The 14,157-nt window shown below is 41.5% G+C and overlaps 1 protein-coding gene across 1 annotated transcript; it reads left to right on the top strand.

Moving 5' to 3' along the window:
• The first annotated feature begins 7,714 nt into the window (after nucleotides 1–7,714).
• C5H11orf91 (chromosome 5 C11orf91 homolog) lies at nucleotides 7,715–9,160 on the top strand. Its single transcript, XM_065838077.1, has 2 exons — nucleotides 7,715–8,072; nucleotides 9,090–9,160. The coding sequence occupies exons 1-2, from the start codon at nucleotides 7,715–7,717 to the stop codon at nucleotides 9,158–9,160; spliced, it is 429 nt and encodes a 142-aa protein (XP_065694149.1).
• Nucleotides 9,161–14,157: the final 4,997 nt, after the last annotated feature.

The raw sequence follows: 14,157 nt of genomic DNA, 5'->3' as shown, positions 1-14,157 counted from the left end.
TCTGACTAATTTTGTATTTCAATTGAAAACTCATCTCGTAAAAACTTTTTAATTAGCACTTCTTTCAAGTTGTATAATCGTTAATTAGTTGCTCGGTGTTAATTTTAAGTTTGCTGGCATAGTGCTTTGAGACATTATAAATAGCGCTCTGCATATTGGCTTGTATTGTAATGTGACAAATCTAGCAGCTCAGACACACACATCAGGGAAGGGAGAGTCATACTTCTGAAATCAATTTCACTAATAAATCCTAGAGATTATAAACTGAAACCAGTATGAACTCAGTACAAATTACTTTATTAATAGCAAATAATAAAGATTAATTTATCATGGTGGGTTGACCGTGGCTGGCTGCCAGGTGACCACCAAGTTGCTCTGTCACTCTTCCTCCTCAAGTGTACAGGGGAGAGAAAATCTGACTAAAAAATGCAGGTTGAGAAAAGACCAGGGACATCACTCAGCAATTACCACCACAGGCAAAACAGACTCAACCTGGGGAAATTAAATTAATTTATTGCCAATCTATAATGCATCAGAGCAGAATAATGAGAGATAAGAACAAACTTAAAGCACCTGCCCTTCGCCCCTTTTTTCTTCCTGGGCTGAGCATCACTCCGAATTTCTATATCTCCTTCCCCCGGAGGAACGAGGGTTACAGTCAGTTCATCACATGTTGTCTCTGCCACTCCTTCCTCCTCACCGTCTTCCTCTGCTCCAGTGTGGGGTCGCTCCAACGGGCGACAGTCACCCACAAACTTCTCCAGCATGGGTCCTTCCCAGAGGCTGCGGTTCTTCACGAACTGCTCCAGCGTGGGTCCCTTTCACAGGGTGCAGCCCTTCAGGAACGGACTGCTCCAGTGTGGGTCCCCCATGCGGTCACCAGTCCTGCCAGCAAACCTGATACAGTGTGGGCTCCCTTCCCCATGGGGCCACAGGTCCTGCCCGGAGCCTGCTCCAGCACGGGCTTCCCATGGGGTCACAGCCTCCTTTGGACACATCCACCTGGTCCGGCGTGGGGTCCTCCCTGTGCTGCAGGTGGAGATCTGCTCCACCACGGACCTCCAGGGGCTGCAGGGGACAGTGGCCTCACCATGGGCTGCGCCACGGGCTGCAGAGCAATCTCTGCCCCAGCACATGGAGAACCTCCTGCTCCTCCATCTCCACTGACCCTGGTGTCTGCAGGGCTGTTTCTCTCACACATTCTCACACCTCTCTCCCACCTGCTGTTGAGCAGCAGCTTTTACCCCCTCTTAAATACACTATCACAGAGGCACTACCAACACCACTGGTTCAGCCTTAGCCAGCAGCAGGTCTGTCTTGGAGCTGTCTGGCACGAGTTGTCAGGCATGGGAGAAGCTTCTGACTTTCTCTCACAGGAGCCACTCCTGTAGCCTCCCCACAACCAAAACCTGGCCATGTAAACCAAACGTATTTATTCAAATAATTACAATTTATATTAATACACTGTGGTTGTAGTCACATGTCTAAATCAGGATTGAGTCAAGCAGCACCAACGTCTTCTCAAGTACAGAAAGGCCTTCTGGAAGGGACTGCAAACAGAAAGGAACAGAAGCAAGTGACAAATGAGATGCAGTACAATAGCTCACAACCACAATGGGACTCTTCTGCTTCTCATTAAAAAACAGCATAACAAATGGCACAAATGTGACAGGGTACATAAGAAGCAGAAAGCAACACGGGGAGCAGAAAAGTCACAGCTCACAGCCTGCAATCCCAGGCACCTGAAGTACAGCAGTTCCTGTATAGATTTTAGAAGCTTTTGCCTTAGAAATGAAAAAATCTGGTCATTTTTGATGGAGAATCTGAATGACAAGCAATAAAGGCTGGGAATCTGGGTAACGAAGTCGGGAAGCTGATGTAAAATTACATTATTGGACCAGTTAGGAGCATCAGTACAATGAGATCAAGTAAAAGAGACAGAAAAAGGGATGACAAAACTAAAATTAAAAAAAAAAAAAAAAAAAAAGAGATGTGGCAGAAAGAATATCCATACTGGAAGATCAACACAACTCTCAACTGAGTGAAAAAATTATATGTATTATATATTTTAAATAATACAGTGGAAGTTAAATCCAACTTTTTATCCTAACTTTTCAGGGTATATCCATGACAAAAATCTGGTTTTTTCTTTTTAAATGTCATACAAAATCCATTGTAAAAGTGCAAGAGTTGTAGCTTCTGTGGCTTTACAGATTCTTAGAGCAATCTGTGTGAAAACATGAATTCACACATATGCACACACAACCCTTCCAAGTATCAGTATGTACACTGTGTATGTTGCCAGCAGCTGTAATTTTTCAAACTGTAAATATCAAGCCAATGGAAGACACTCTCCCACACATCACTGAATTTAAGTATGAATGAATGTGCATATAAAATGCAAAATAACAAGTCTATACAGCTTAGACGGAGACATGAGCACAGGTTACCACTCCCACCGTTTCACATGATGATATTGTCACTGATATTACATTATCTGCTGTCCTTAACGTGAGAAATTTCAGCTGCCCTTATGACTTCATAACTTTAATTGACTATCCTTAACTTCTCTCAACAGAAAAGCCTTTCAAAAAGGTTTTACGTATTGTACAGGAGCGGTGGCTGGACAACTGTCACTACTGTCTGTGGTAGCTAGATAAGTAAAAGATTTGCTCCTCTAAAATTCACATTTTTGATAAGCACTTCAAACATCAACACTTAAATACACAGAGATGAATGCGCTAAGTTTATCAAATTATAACACACTAACAAGTGTATGTATATTGCTCCCTCTATTGGATCAAATCTGTATAGTTATCATCCATCCTGCAGCTGCTGGCCTACAAAGCACACACACTCACATATGCCATGCATATGGCAAATGAACAGATCTTTCTTAAAAGCGGAGTTTTTCTCATGTCTCACAGCATGACATCCCTTCTCTACCTCACAGAACTATCCTTCCTGGCAGGTAGACAGAAGTATTTCCCCTCCATTCCCAGCCGTCTCACCCACTTGCAGGAGGCAGCATCCAAAATGCAATCTTGCTTTACTATGCATTGGCTCATGCTTTAGGTAGGACCTGCACGGATATGTGAAAAGGACCTTATTCCTGACACCTAAGTAGAAAATAACATACTTCTAAACTGTTTGGTTAAGCAAAATGATAGTACTTTCTCTCATGGGACAAGTCCTATTGTAAGCCATATAATTGATTCAAGTCCTGAAGACATCTAACAATAATGTATCCAGTCACTATTCTACTATAAAATTTACATAAACCCTTCTGCTATTTAATATGATCTTTGGGTTGACATCAATAGCAATGCATCACCTCAAGATACCTGTACAGTTACAAAAACAAACCCTAAAATATCTTGACAGCATTCCCCTCAGAAAAGGTTAGACTGTAACTCCAGAATTTCATCATGTTAATTTCAAAATATCACTACCAAGAATCACAGAAAGTTAGGGATTTGCTTCACAGTATAGAGGCTATCACTAATTATATATTAAATGAAGGAGAAAATGATAAGTAATGAGAACTGGAAACCTCCAAAACCCATAAAGATGGGCATTATAACCTAACTAACTCACCCTGCTGCAGCTTTTGCACTCCCGGCCATCATCTTCATCTAATCTCTGTACTTCTGGTTCTTGCAGCAACCTTTTCTGTGCTCAGCAAATACTTTTCTGTATTACTAAAGCCATCAAAAAGAAAAAGCAGTACTTTCCACATGCTGTAAGAACTCCACCAGATGGCACCTAAAGACAGTGTGACCCACTACTTCAGCATTAATATTGAACACTTCTTTAAGGATTAATAAAAGGAACCTCCAGGTTCACACTTTTAGCATCTAGTATGTAAAGCCATGTATCACCGTGATTCACTATTGCACATGTTTTATGGAAACAGAAATGTTTATAAACTGTATATTTGACTGACACCAAATGATAACAGAAAAACACCAGAAGTATTATCAGTTCCTGTGAACTTACAACACTGGTATTATGCTCCCTCCTCCAAAAATGTTGTTCTTTGGTGAATGCAGGTACCTTCCCCTTACTTCTTCAGCATATTTTTCTCCCATTTTGCCCCTTTCAGCTGAAAATCTCTACTCTCTGTGTTCCAAAAGAGTTGTCTTCCTCTTTTCACTGAGATCAATCTCCAGAAACTTAGAATTGCTGTAATGGACCAGGGCCAAAACTGACCTTGACATCTCCTGGCATCCTATTCCTGCTAGTTGTAATAAATGACTAAAACTTCACAATATACACAGGTGTTAATGAATATCTACATTTAATCTCTCCCAAATTAAGTAAATGCACTGGCTTTAACTCTAAAAAATTGCATTAATAACCCCTATCCTTATTTTCCCTATAAGTATCCTTAAAACTGTAATTTATATGGCAGAGATCCTTGTGCATCACCTATATAAAAAATATTATTTAGAGTATCTCTAGGACACTCCAGAATAGCATCAAGCATGCAATTACTGAAGAACAACGGTTAGGACTGTTAACACCACTTCACTAAAAAGACATATATTAGTCATAAATGCTATTTCATAAAATAAACCCTTTTCTATTTCTCAATTAGTGTGAAAGGAGATGCTTTTCCTTATCACTTATAAGGAATACACTATACAAATATAAAATTGGGCTTTAAAGTTGGTTTTCTAGTACCCATTATCTTCTACTTACATACATACTTACACACACCATAATATACCTAAATTTTGGGTTTCCTTACTGAATATTAACTGATAATATTTCACCTTAATCTTCTTTAATAGTTAAGAGGTGAGAAAGCAAGTGTGTGCTTGGCAGTGCAACAGCAAGACAGTAGTTACTGTAGTGATAGAAAAGGCTCAGAGAAATGAAGTCCAAATCCAGTTATTCAAAGTATCCGTAATTAAAAACTAGGCCAATAGTGAACTGTACCAATAAAACAGAAGCTAAACTACAGCATAAACAGAGACATTGAATCAGAGTAAAATGAAACAGCTATGTGTTTGTTTGTTTTGTGTATTCACAAAGAAACAAACTAATTTTAGAAAACATAAGTGGAAGCACAGGGGTTCCTGCTGGCTTCAAAAGTTGAGCTCCCTGAAAATTCAGCATGAGCACTGTTATGCTTTCAAAAGTGAACCACAAACACTGAGTTAAGGAATGATTATTTACTTTTACTATACATTCCCAAAATATCATGGAAATAAAAAACAAAAGAGACACTTGCAGGTGCTGTGTCCACCTAATGCTTGGAGCCTCCTCACGTTGTCGTATAGAATCATGTATGTTGACGGTTCTTACCTGATCTACTAAGAACCGGGCGGGGGCAGGGGGAAATCTTATTATCAGACTTCCCATTTGATCAGTGCTTATTTCAAATATGTGTGTTCCATTCACAAAATATGTAACCTGTACTAGTATTACACTGGTACCGGAATTTTAGTAATGTAAGCACACTGCATATAACACAATCAGTTTTGATTCTAAGTCAGAGCACATTCCCTAAACGGTGCACATGGAAATAAAATACTGAATGACTGCTGCCGCTATCTCTCTGCTCCTGCCGCTTTCCAAGCACTGTCTGTCTCTCTTGTGACAGCTAATGTCTGCAGATCTTCTACATTTAAAAAAACAAACATACAAACAAACAAATTCTCATCTGTATTGGCTCACAACACAGAGCACTGCACCTACGTACACAGAATTCTGCTTCTGGAAAAAGGCAATACCAAATTTCTCATTTATTCAAGTTAAAGCTTTAAAAATTGAATTTACTCTAGAGCACATGGCCGGCCCTTAGGGGCTGTGTATTGTTGAAGTCTGCTCAAGCCTGCATTACTGGGCTTTTCACCTCATTTTAAGTGAATTTACTGATCGTAACCAACCTCCACAACCCCTGCAGTCATCAATCCTTTACCAACAGCACTGGTAGAGCACATGTCTTATCAGGGTTGTGCAGAACACCTCAAATCACCTTAAATCCATCCCAGAAGTCCTCCTGCTGGAAGCTCAAGAGGGTCTTTCTGGCCTGTTTTGAGTTCCACAGAAATAATAGGCAATGGCCCGATAGCTGCCTGGGGCTGGAGGGAGATTATCATGTTTCATGGAAACAGCTAAAGCTAAAAGAAATAGCAACCAGTCAGCCTGTATTAATGCCAGGTCCCATCCTCAAATCCAAATAAAGTCATGGAAGGTTTTTGGGGGAGGAGAAGAACACCCACCCCCCCTTAAAAACCCCATTTTATAATCCTGAACATCAGATATGCTGAGCCTTAGCTACCTGTGAGCAACCACCTGGAGATGAAATTTTCTTTTACCACCATCCTTCCATCCTCAGTACCTCATTCCTTTGTATCACATGTAGCCTGAGGATAAACTGCTAAACGATAACTTTTAGGACAATGCCTTCCTCACTTCTATTCACAAACGCTAGTTTTGGGGCTTAACACACCCCTGAAATACCACGTCCCCGGTCCAGAAATAAAACTGCTGAGTGAAACACCTGCCCTTCCACAGGAAAACAGGGCCAACAGCATTCTGACTTGTATCAGGAATAGTGTGGCCAGCAGGACGAGCGTGGTGACCATCCCCCTGTACCCAGCACTTGTGAGACTGCAGCTTGAATTCCGCATTCAGTTTTGGGCCCCTCGCTACAGGAAAGACATTGAGGTGCTGGAGAGAGTGCAGAGAAGGACAACAAAGCTGGTGAGGGGTCTGGAGAACACATCTTATGAGAAGCATCTGATAGAACTGGGGCTGTTCAGTCTGGAGAAAAGGAGGCTGAGGGGAAACCTTATTGCTGTCTACAATCACCTGAAAGGAGGTTATAGCATGGAGAGTGTTGGTCTCTTCTCCCAAGTAGCAAGTGATAGGATGAGAGGAAATGCCATCAAGTTGTGCCAGGGGAGGTTCAGGTTGGATGCTAGGAAAAATTTCTTCACAGAAAGGTTGTAAAGCACTGGAACAGGCTGCCCAGGGAAGTGGTGGAGTCACCATCCCTGGAAGGGTTTAAAAGATGCATAGATTTTATTCTTAGGGACATGGTTTAGTGCCAGAGTTAGTTATGGTTGGACCCAATGATCTTGAGGGTGTCTTCCAACAAAAATGGTTCTATGATTCTATGATAGATGTCCAAAAATATTGCTTGAAAAGTAGTTCTTCAATCCAAATATTTGTCTCTATATATTTCAGGTCCCTTAAGCTGCACAGAGGCAGTAATGGAAAGTCAGTTCACAAAATTTGTCTGTTATGAAGCTCATGAAAGATAAGGAATGGGTTTTAAATAGTTAGGTGGTCAAATGTATAACAGGTGTCTTGAAAGGTGTTTAAAAGACATGTAGATAAGGTTCTTAGGGACCTGGTTTAGTGCTAGAGCTAGGTTATGGTTGGACTTGATGATCTTGAGGGTCTCTTCCAACCAAAACGATTCTATTCTATGAAAACTCAGCAACGCTGGAAACATCACCCACAGTTGCGCTCTATACCGGTCGTGTTAGACTTCGGGAAATTCAACATCCCTTCACCGTCCCCCTGCGGGGAGGCGGCTGCAGCCCCGGAGCGCGGTCGGGGGAAAGGGCCAACCCCGGCCGGGCTGCCCTGCCTGGAGGGGTTTGCACGGAGGCCCCGAGCGCAGCGCAGCCGTTCAAGCGCGGCCCGTCGCCACGACAACCGCCGTTGGCGGCGGGGGCTGCCGGGCGGTGCCATGGCCGAGCAGCGCCCACCGCGCCCGCTCTACTTCCCCCACTTCCACGACCTCGCCGAGCCCGTCCCAGCCCTGCCCGACGGCGGCGGCCTGCGGACGCTCTTCGCAGCCGTGTGCGGGCCGCGCCAGCCCCCGCCGCCCGCCGCCGGGCCGCCCCGCTGGGCAGCGGCGCTGGCGCCCATCGCCTACGAGCCGCTGCGCTTCTTCTGCCCGGCGGCGGGCGCGGAGGAGGGCGGCGGCGCGGCGTGGCGGCCCGGGGAGCAGCCGCAGCTGGAGGGCGAGATCTGCGAGCTGGGCATCCGCCTTAAGGAGCTGGAACTGCTGGCGCTGGTCGGCGACGGCTTCGACGCCCAGCAGTGTGCGTCCCGCCCGGGGGTCTCCCCGCGCCGCGCCCGTTGCGCTGCCACCGCTGCCGGCCCTGGCCGCTGGAGTCGGGGCTCCTCCATCAATAACACCCTGAAACGCGGTGTGCGCAGCAGCCTTGGGTATCTGTGCCCCGCATGCACCTGCTCCCGGCCCGGGGGGAGCGCGGGGTGTGCAGGGAGCAAAGGCGCTGTGCAGTGGCACCTGCCCAGGTCACTGGGCATGGGCGACCTGCTGAGTGCAGAAATTAAAGGAAGCGCGGAATTATTGATCTGGTTACTTTTGCACACACACGCACAAAAAAAAAAAAAAAAAAAAAAATCACAAAACGCCCAAAGTCATTAGGTATTAGCAAAGAAACCAATTCAGACGCTGCTCAAATCAGAGGGAGTTTGTACATGCAAAATCTATCCACTGCTACTGAGTTTCTGAGATTGTAAACCAGAGTTGATGTAAAAGAAAGGCTTCCAATGACCCCAGGTTGTTGGAGGTGTGAAAAGAAACAAAAACAAAACAAAAAAGTTAAATTACTTTGGCATTTGAATTTAAAAACCTACTGGCCATGTGGGAAACACCGGAAATAAAATAGTTCAGCAGAAAGTGATTCCTGAGAATTCCAGCAGGGAAGCCAGGAAGTGTGAGGATGTGATGCTCATCAGGGCCACAGGCTGCCAGTCTGGAAACTTTCTGGAGTGCAAAAGTTAGAAGAACACAGAAAATATGTCCATCAGATATACACATTCAAAGCAAAATCCCAAAGAAGTTGCGATAGGTGGTTTGCATACGTTTACTTCTCAGAGCAGGAAATGAATAGTTTTTTTCCTTTGTCATAGCAATACATACCTTTTTTCCATTTTAATACCTAATGCTTTCATTACATGTTAGAAACTAGCTTTCAGATATTTGCTAGACAAGAAATTGTAAGGAATATTACTAGTTTGCTTAACACTATTTGATTCTCTTAAAGTATTAATGGCAAAATTAAGACAAATTATGTTTCATTCTTCTTTAGATAAACTACTGAATGCACTGAAAGAAGAAAAGATACAAGTCATGCAAGCAAGACAGAAGCTGAAGAAATAGCTACCAACATGATGAGGATTATTTCACCCGGATATTCTGTCGCTGTAGAGAATTTTAATGGATCTTTATTTTTCTATTTATTATATGCTATTTTACTACGAAATTAAAATATACAGTATATTTTTTTCTTGACTTTTGGTGTATTATTTGTCTGGTACTAGTTACTGATAACATTGCTATGTATTTTAACATTTTTTTCTGCAATTACTATAGGCAAACAGGATGGATAGTATTTTCTTCAAAAACACTAAGAAATTAACACTGCTGATGTCAGCATTCCTAGCAGTCCATTGATGATGTTCAAGATACATGCAGCAGGAAAACACAGTAATTCCAGTACAAAATACAGGGGTTTTTTGGTTTTAATTTCAAGTGCGTTAAGTAAATGCAACTGAGTGCAAAAATATATGGTCAAATGCCCTATGCTTCTAAACAAGCTTTAGAAAACTACTTTCATGTTAGCATAAAAATATTTGTTACAATCACAATGTATTCTTTTGTTGTCTTTAGCGTATCACTAAAATTACAGAAATTATTACTTGAGTTATTTTTTAACAGAATAGTCATATAACATTGACTTTAAACTAATATTATACCATTATATTAGGACTAATTGTGTTTAGGCTAAAGCCCCTGGCAATTTTTGGAGTGACAACATCCTTGTCTTTGAAAGATGTGCTTTCATGAGACAAAATGGACAAAGGCAGCGATCACATGTTGAAGATCTGGAGAACATCTGCCATTAAAAAAGTAATGCCATATATGGCATTGAGAATAACCTAACTAAGTAGTAAATAGGCTCATCAAACTGATTAATAGATACCAAATATTTTTTCCTGTTCTAATTCAAGAGCAGTAGGTGGCAGCGTGAAATAATAAAGTTACCAACCCTCAAGTTACTATATTTTGGCAGGCAGCTTTTTTTTAAAAAAAAAAAAAAAAAAGAAGTAGTATTTTGATTTTTTGTTTTTAACTATGTTCAAGTTGTCCAACTGTGAAGCATTTCAACATAAGACAATATCAAAATTTTGTTTCCTATTACTGCTTATTAAAGCATTCACTCTTTTACTATCTTAATCTTTCAAGCCAGATTTTGATCTACCCTACACAGAGGTTATATTAAAAAAAAAAAAAAATCTAGTTTTAAACTCCCATTTGTCAACAAGCACACTGTAATTGCATTTTATCAGAGCAGCTAGGAGATCTTAAACAGAATCTTACCACCCGTAATTGCTGTTGGCAGCCGCGTGTCTCTGCCAATTCTCGGTTTTATCTGCTAATCAATACACTGTTTAATGAAATGAAGCCTAACCAGGGCTGGGGGAGCCAGGTTTTGTCCAGCTCTGTGCCTTGGGGAGGGCAAGGTGCCCTGGACCCATGCAGAAATCCCAGGGGCAGGACGGGCGATAAGACTACCTGTATCTTAGGCCCATGGCAGGTCTCACCAAAGCAGCCCTACAACCTAAAGCCCACTCACAGGCCAGGGTGGAAGCCAGGGCCTGAACTAAAACTGGGCTGCCGTGGAGGGCCCAGGGTGACTGATCAGGTGTACACAGAGCAATAGTAGCTACCATGGACTTCACTTTTTACCCTACAACTGCATTATTCACCCCAATCCACTCCCTTTCAGCTTTCTTTAATCTACTCTTTAAGCCCACCTTGGCACCATTTAGTTGCTGCTTAGCTCTTGAGAGCCTAATTAATGACACTGTGCTTCTGGCTAAATAGTTCTGGTTTTACTTGTTGGCATATTTTAAGCTGTTTTACTCCAGACAGCACACCACAAGTAACTTCCAAAGTGGACTTCTTAAACAAGGTATTTTTATACCTGGTAAGGAAACTCTCACATAACCACCAATGATTTATCTGTCTTTCCAACCATGTCTTAGAGGCTGAGGCAGTATATATACAAAAGGTTGATCCAGGTGCCTAGCGGACAAACTTGTGACCACAATACCTTGGAAATCTGAGCTTCAGTGTTTCACAGCTCCCTCTGCAGAACAAGGATAAAAGGTCTCTCGAAGAGATTTTAGGCTAAACCTACAAATAGATACTGAAATGGTTAATTACTATGAAAATAGGAACTGTAGTAGTGCCTAAACTAAATACCAGAAGATAAAATTGGGCAGGACATAAAGGGTGAATATACAGGGGCTTTCAAAGGCTTTGTGCAGAAGTAAGAGCTTTTAAATCAAGTCAGGTAGCAGAGGACCTATCTTCATTTTCCCACATCTCTAGAATATTCTGAATTTCACTCCTAAACTACTCTAAGTTTCCCATGGTTAATACAAGGGCTTACAAGCACTTCCATTGCATATAATCACTCCTTCCTAACTACCACTTCCCCTCACCTTTTACAGTCACTTTATATCCAGCTCTCATCAGCCATTATTCACTCTGGTTTTCTTGGCTTAAACAGAGCTACTTTTCCCGGCACACAGTTTAAATCTTTTCCTATCTGTTGTTCAGTCTCTGTCATATGGCCTTTATGTTAAAAAAACGCTTTGTGTTTAATTACTGGGTGATAACGGGAGGAATAACATCAGTTAATATGTAATCTCAATTAAAGTTGCATGGGAACACACATCTACGAAAAAAATAGTTTGGTTTGCATGCCAAAACAAGGCAGAATGGTTTCTCTTGGCCAGTGTCAGTCAGGGTGCCCTGCTACCAGGATGCTTTGATCAAAGTCCTTTCACTGAAGCATCTCAGTGTTCTGAGAATATCATTAAAGGGTGCTGGCTGTCTTCACTGGAAAGACAATTTGGCCTTCTGTGTGCAAAGTAGCACCTACAAAAGTAACTTAGAGACTGTAAAGGAAATGGGACATGCAATGAAATATTTCTGCCTGGAAAGAATCCCTGTTTGTACTTTCAGTTGCAAATACTTACACCTTAATGCGTGTGAATTTGGCAAGAGAGTAATAAGCTTGTATTAATAGCCTGGACAAACAATCAGTTAAACATTATGGTGCATATGTTGATTCTTATTTGCCCATGAACATTTTATTAACCTTTATTTTTCTTCTCTGTTTCCACATGACCTTGTTACATCCAGTAATTAGCTCTCATCTCTGTAGGCTTATGGGTGCATCTCAAAAGTGATCTATTTATTGTTTCCTTTGTAAAAATTAAACATGTATTAAAATAGAATGAACATTCTCACTGCAGTTTTTTATATTCACAAAGTATATGTCATTCATTTTTTTGTTATTGTTTCTGTTCTTTTAGACTGCCTAGGGGAGACTAAACCTGAGATTTAGATGCTGGCACAGCTCAGATCTCTTTCATACAGCTACCTTGTGACTCAACAAATCTATCCCTATTGCATTCAAGCAAGAAACATCAGGCTACAATTTTGATTTATGGGCAGAGATCTCAAAACATCAGTAGGTTGCTCCCATTTCCAATTCTTAACAAAGAAGGCTTCTCAAAAAGCAGAGTGTCACAACTTCTCAGGCAGCCCGAGGGCTGAGCAGTGACAGCTGCCTTGCTGAAAGAGCTGTGTCTACACTTACCGTGATACTCATGTTCCCCAAGGAGGACCCTCAGATCTTACACTTCTGAAACCTGAAGCTGCCCTGGCTGCTTTATGATGGGAAAAATTAGATACAAAGCCATTTGAAAACAAGTATGCATTTAAGCTTTAAAGTCTTTTATACCAAACAGTTGGTTTCATCTAATTTCAGAGTGGTTTTTTTTTTTTAGAGTTTGCTACATTAAAATTCTCCAAATAGATACTCAGCCTTATTAGAATGGTTCATTAGAATATAAATTAATCTTCAAGTAAAGCTGCCTTAATTAGCTCAGGGACAGATAACAGAGGAAATCCAAATGCACTAAGCTATTGTAAAATTATTCTTCTGTTTTCACCAGTGAACGCTGCATGATAGATTCACCTGTCCTGAAAATTCAGAGCTAATATCTCAACATAAAGTAGGGAAATCAAGAGCAGCATTTAACTCTAGGATTGTCCTCTTTTGTTTTGGGGGAGGTAGTGTTTCTTAAGATCACTGACATCTAGATACCGAATCAAAGAGGTGCCATAAGAGGTGCTAATTGGGGAGCAGTCAATAAGTGGTGCATTTGGCCTCTCTAAGGAAACATAAAATTACTAATAACAAAAGTCAGCTGTTTGATGTCACACACTAAAATGATACATTTGTGAAATGGGCTGAGATTTTGGTATATCTTAAGAAAGCCAGAACAACCCCTTGAGGCAATTTAAGCAATCACAGACACAACTTTATATATAACTATATCTGAAGTACACCATCTGTCCAGAACCTTAGTGATACATACACTAGGAGGTTCATTTATCCTCTATTTTGGGAAGATCCTTTCCTGCCTCTTTCTTTTCTATGAAACTACAAAGAGAGGGAGGAAGGGTTAGATCAGTCCCTTATAGTAAGATGAACTTTTAATTCCGAATTTCCTTCATCACAAGTTGCAGAAAAGCAGCACTGTCAAAAGCACATGCCTGTGTTTTCCTTTTCACTTCAGAGTGACAGCAGTAAACTTAAGACTGATTAAACAGCAATTAAGAACACAGTGACTAAGAGGGCAAGGCATAGCAGACATCAGGTGAAAAAAAATCACAAAGGAAACACAAGATTGCAAGATGTTCTCAAAACACACCGGCTTGCTGGTTAATGTCTTGCTTATCTCTGTAAGGTAAGGCAGCAAATGCCTTTCTTCAGAGGGAACGCCACCACTGAAATACACGTTTTTAATTTGTGGAGTTCTTAAGAACTCCTTTTGTGTCCTTTGCCAGGTTCTGCCTTGAGAGCATGAGCAGAAGGACCCCTACACAGCCCAGGAGCCCGGCAGCTCCAAGGGAGAAGCCGGCTTATGCTTTAAAGTGGCTGATTTAAAGAAAAGGACACAGCAGGAACAACCAAGAAGTAGCAACACAGATTTTAAGACACGTTTTATTTAATGTGCAAAATCGCCAAGGAAAAAACATGTACAACTTCAACTAAGCTGTAGCCACTAACA

The sequence above is a fragment of the Patagioenas fasciata genome, chromosome 5 (assembly GCF_037038585.1).
Source record: "Patagioenas fasciata isolate bPatFas1 chromosome 5, bPatFas1.hap1, whole genome shotgun sequence".
Classification (NCBI taxonomy): Eukaryota; Metazoa; Chordata; class Aves; order Columbiformes; family Columbidae; genus Patagioenas; species Patagioenas fasciata.
Note: the sequence above shows the minus strand (reverse complement) of the source record. Positions and strands in the feature narration are given on the sequence as shown.

Bases quoted from the DNA above. Each gene is read 5' to 3' on its own strand.
- C5H11orf91 (XM_065838077.1), top strand. From the start codon at position 7,715: ATGGCCGAGCAGCGCCCACCGCGCCCGCTCTACTTCCCCCACTTCCAC. The intron at 8,073-9,089 runs GTGCGTCCCGCC...ATTCTTCTTTAG, and splicing joins CGGCTTCGACGCCCAGCAGT to ATAAACTACTGAATGCACTG.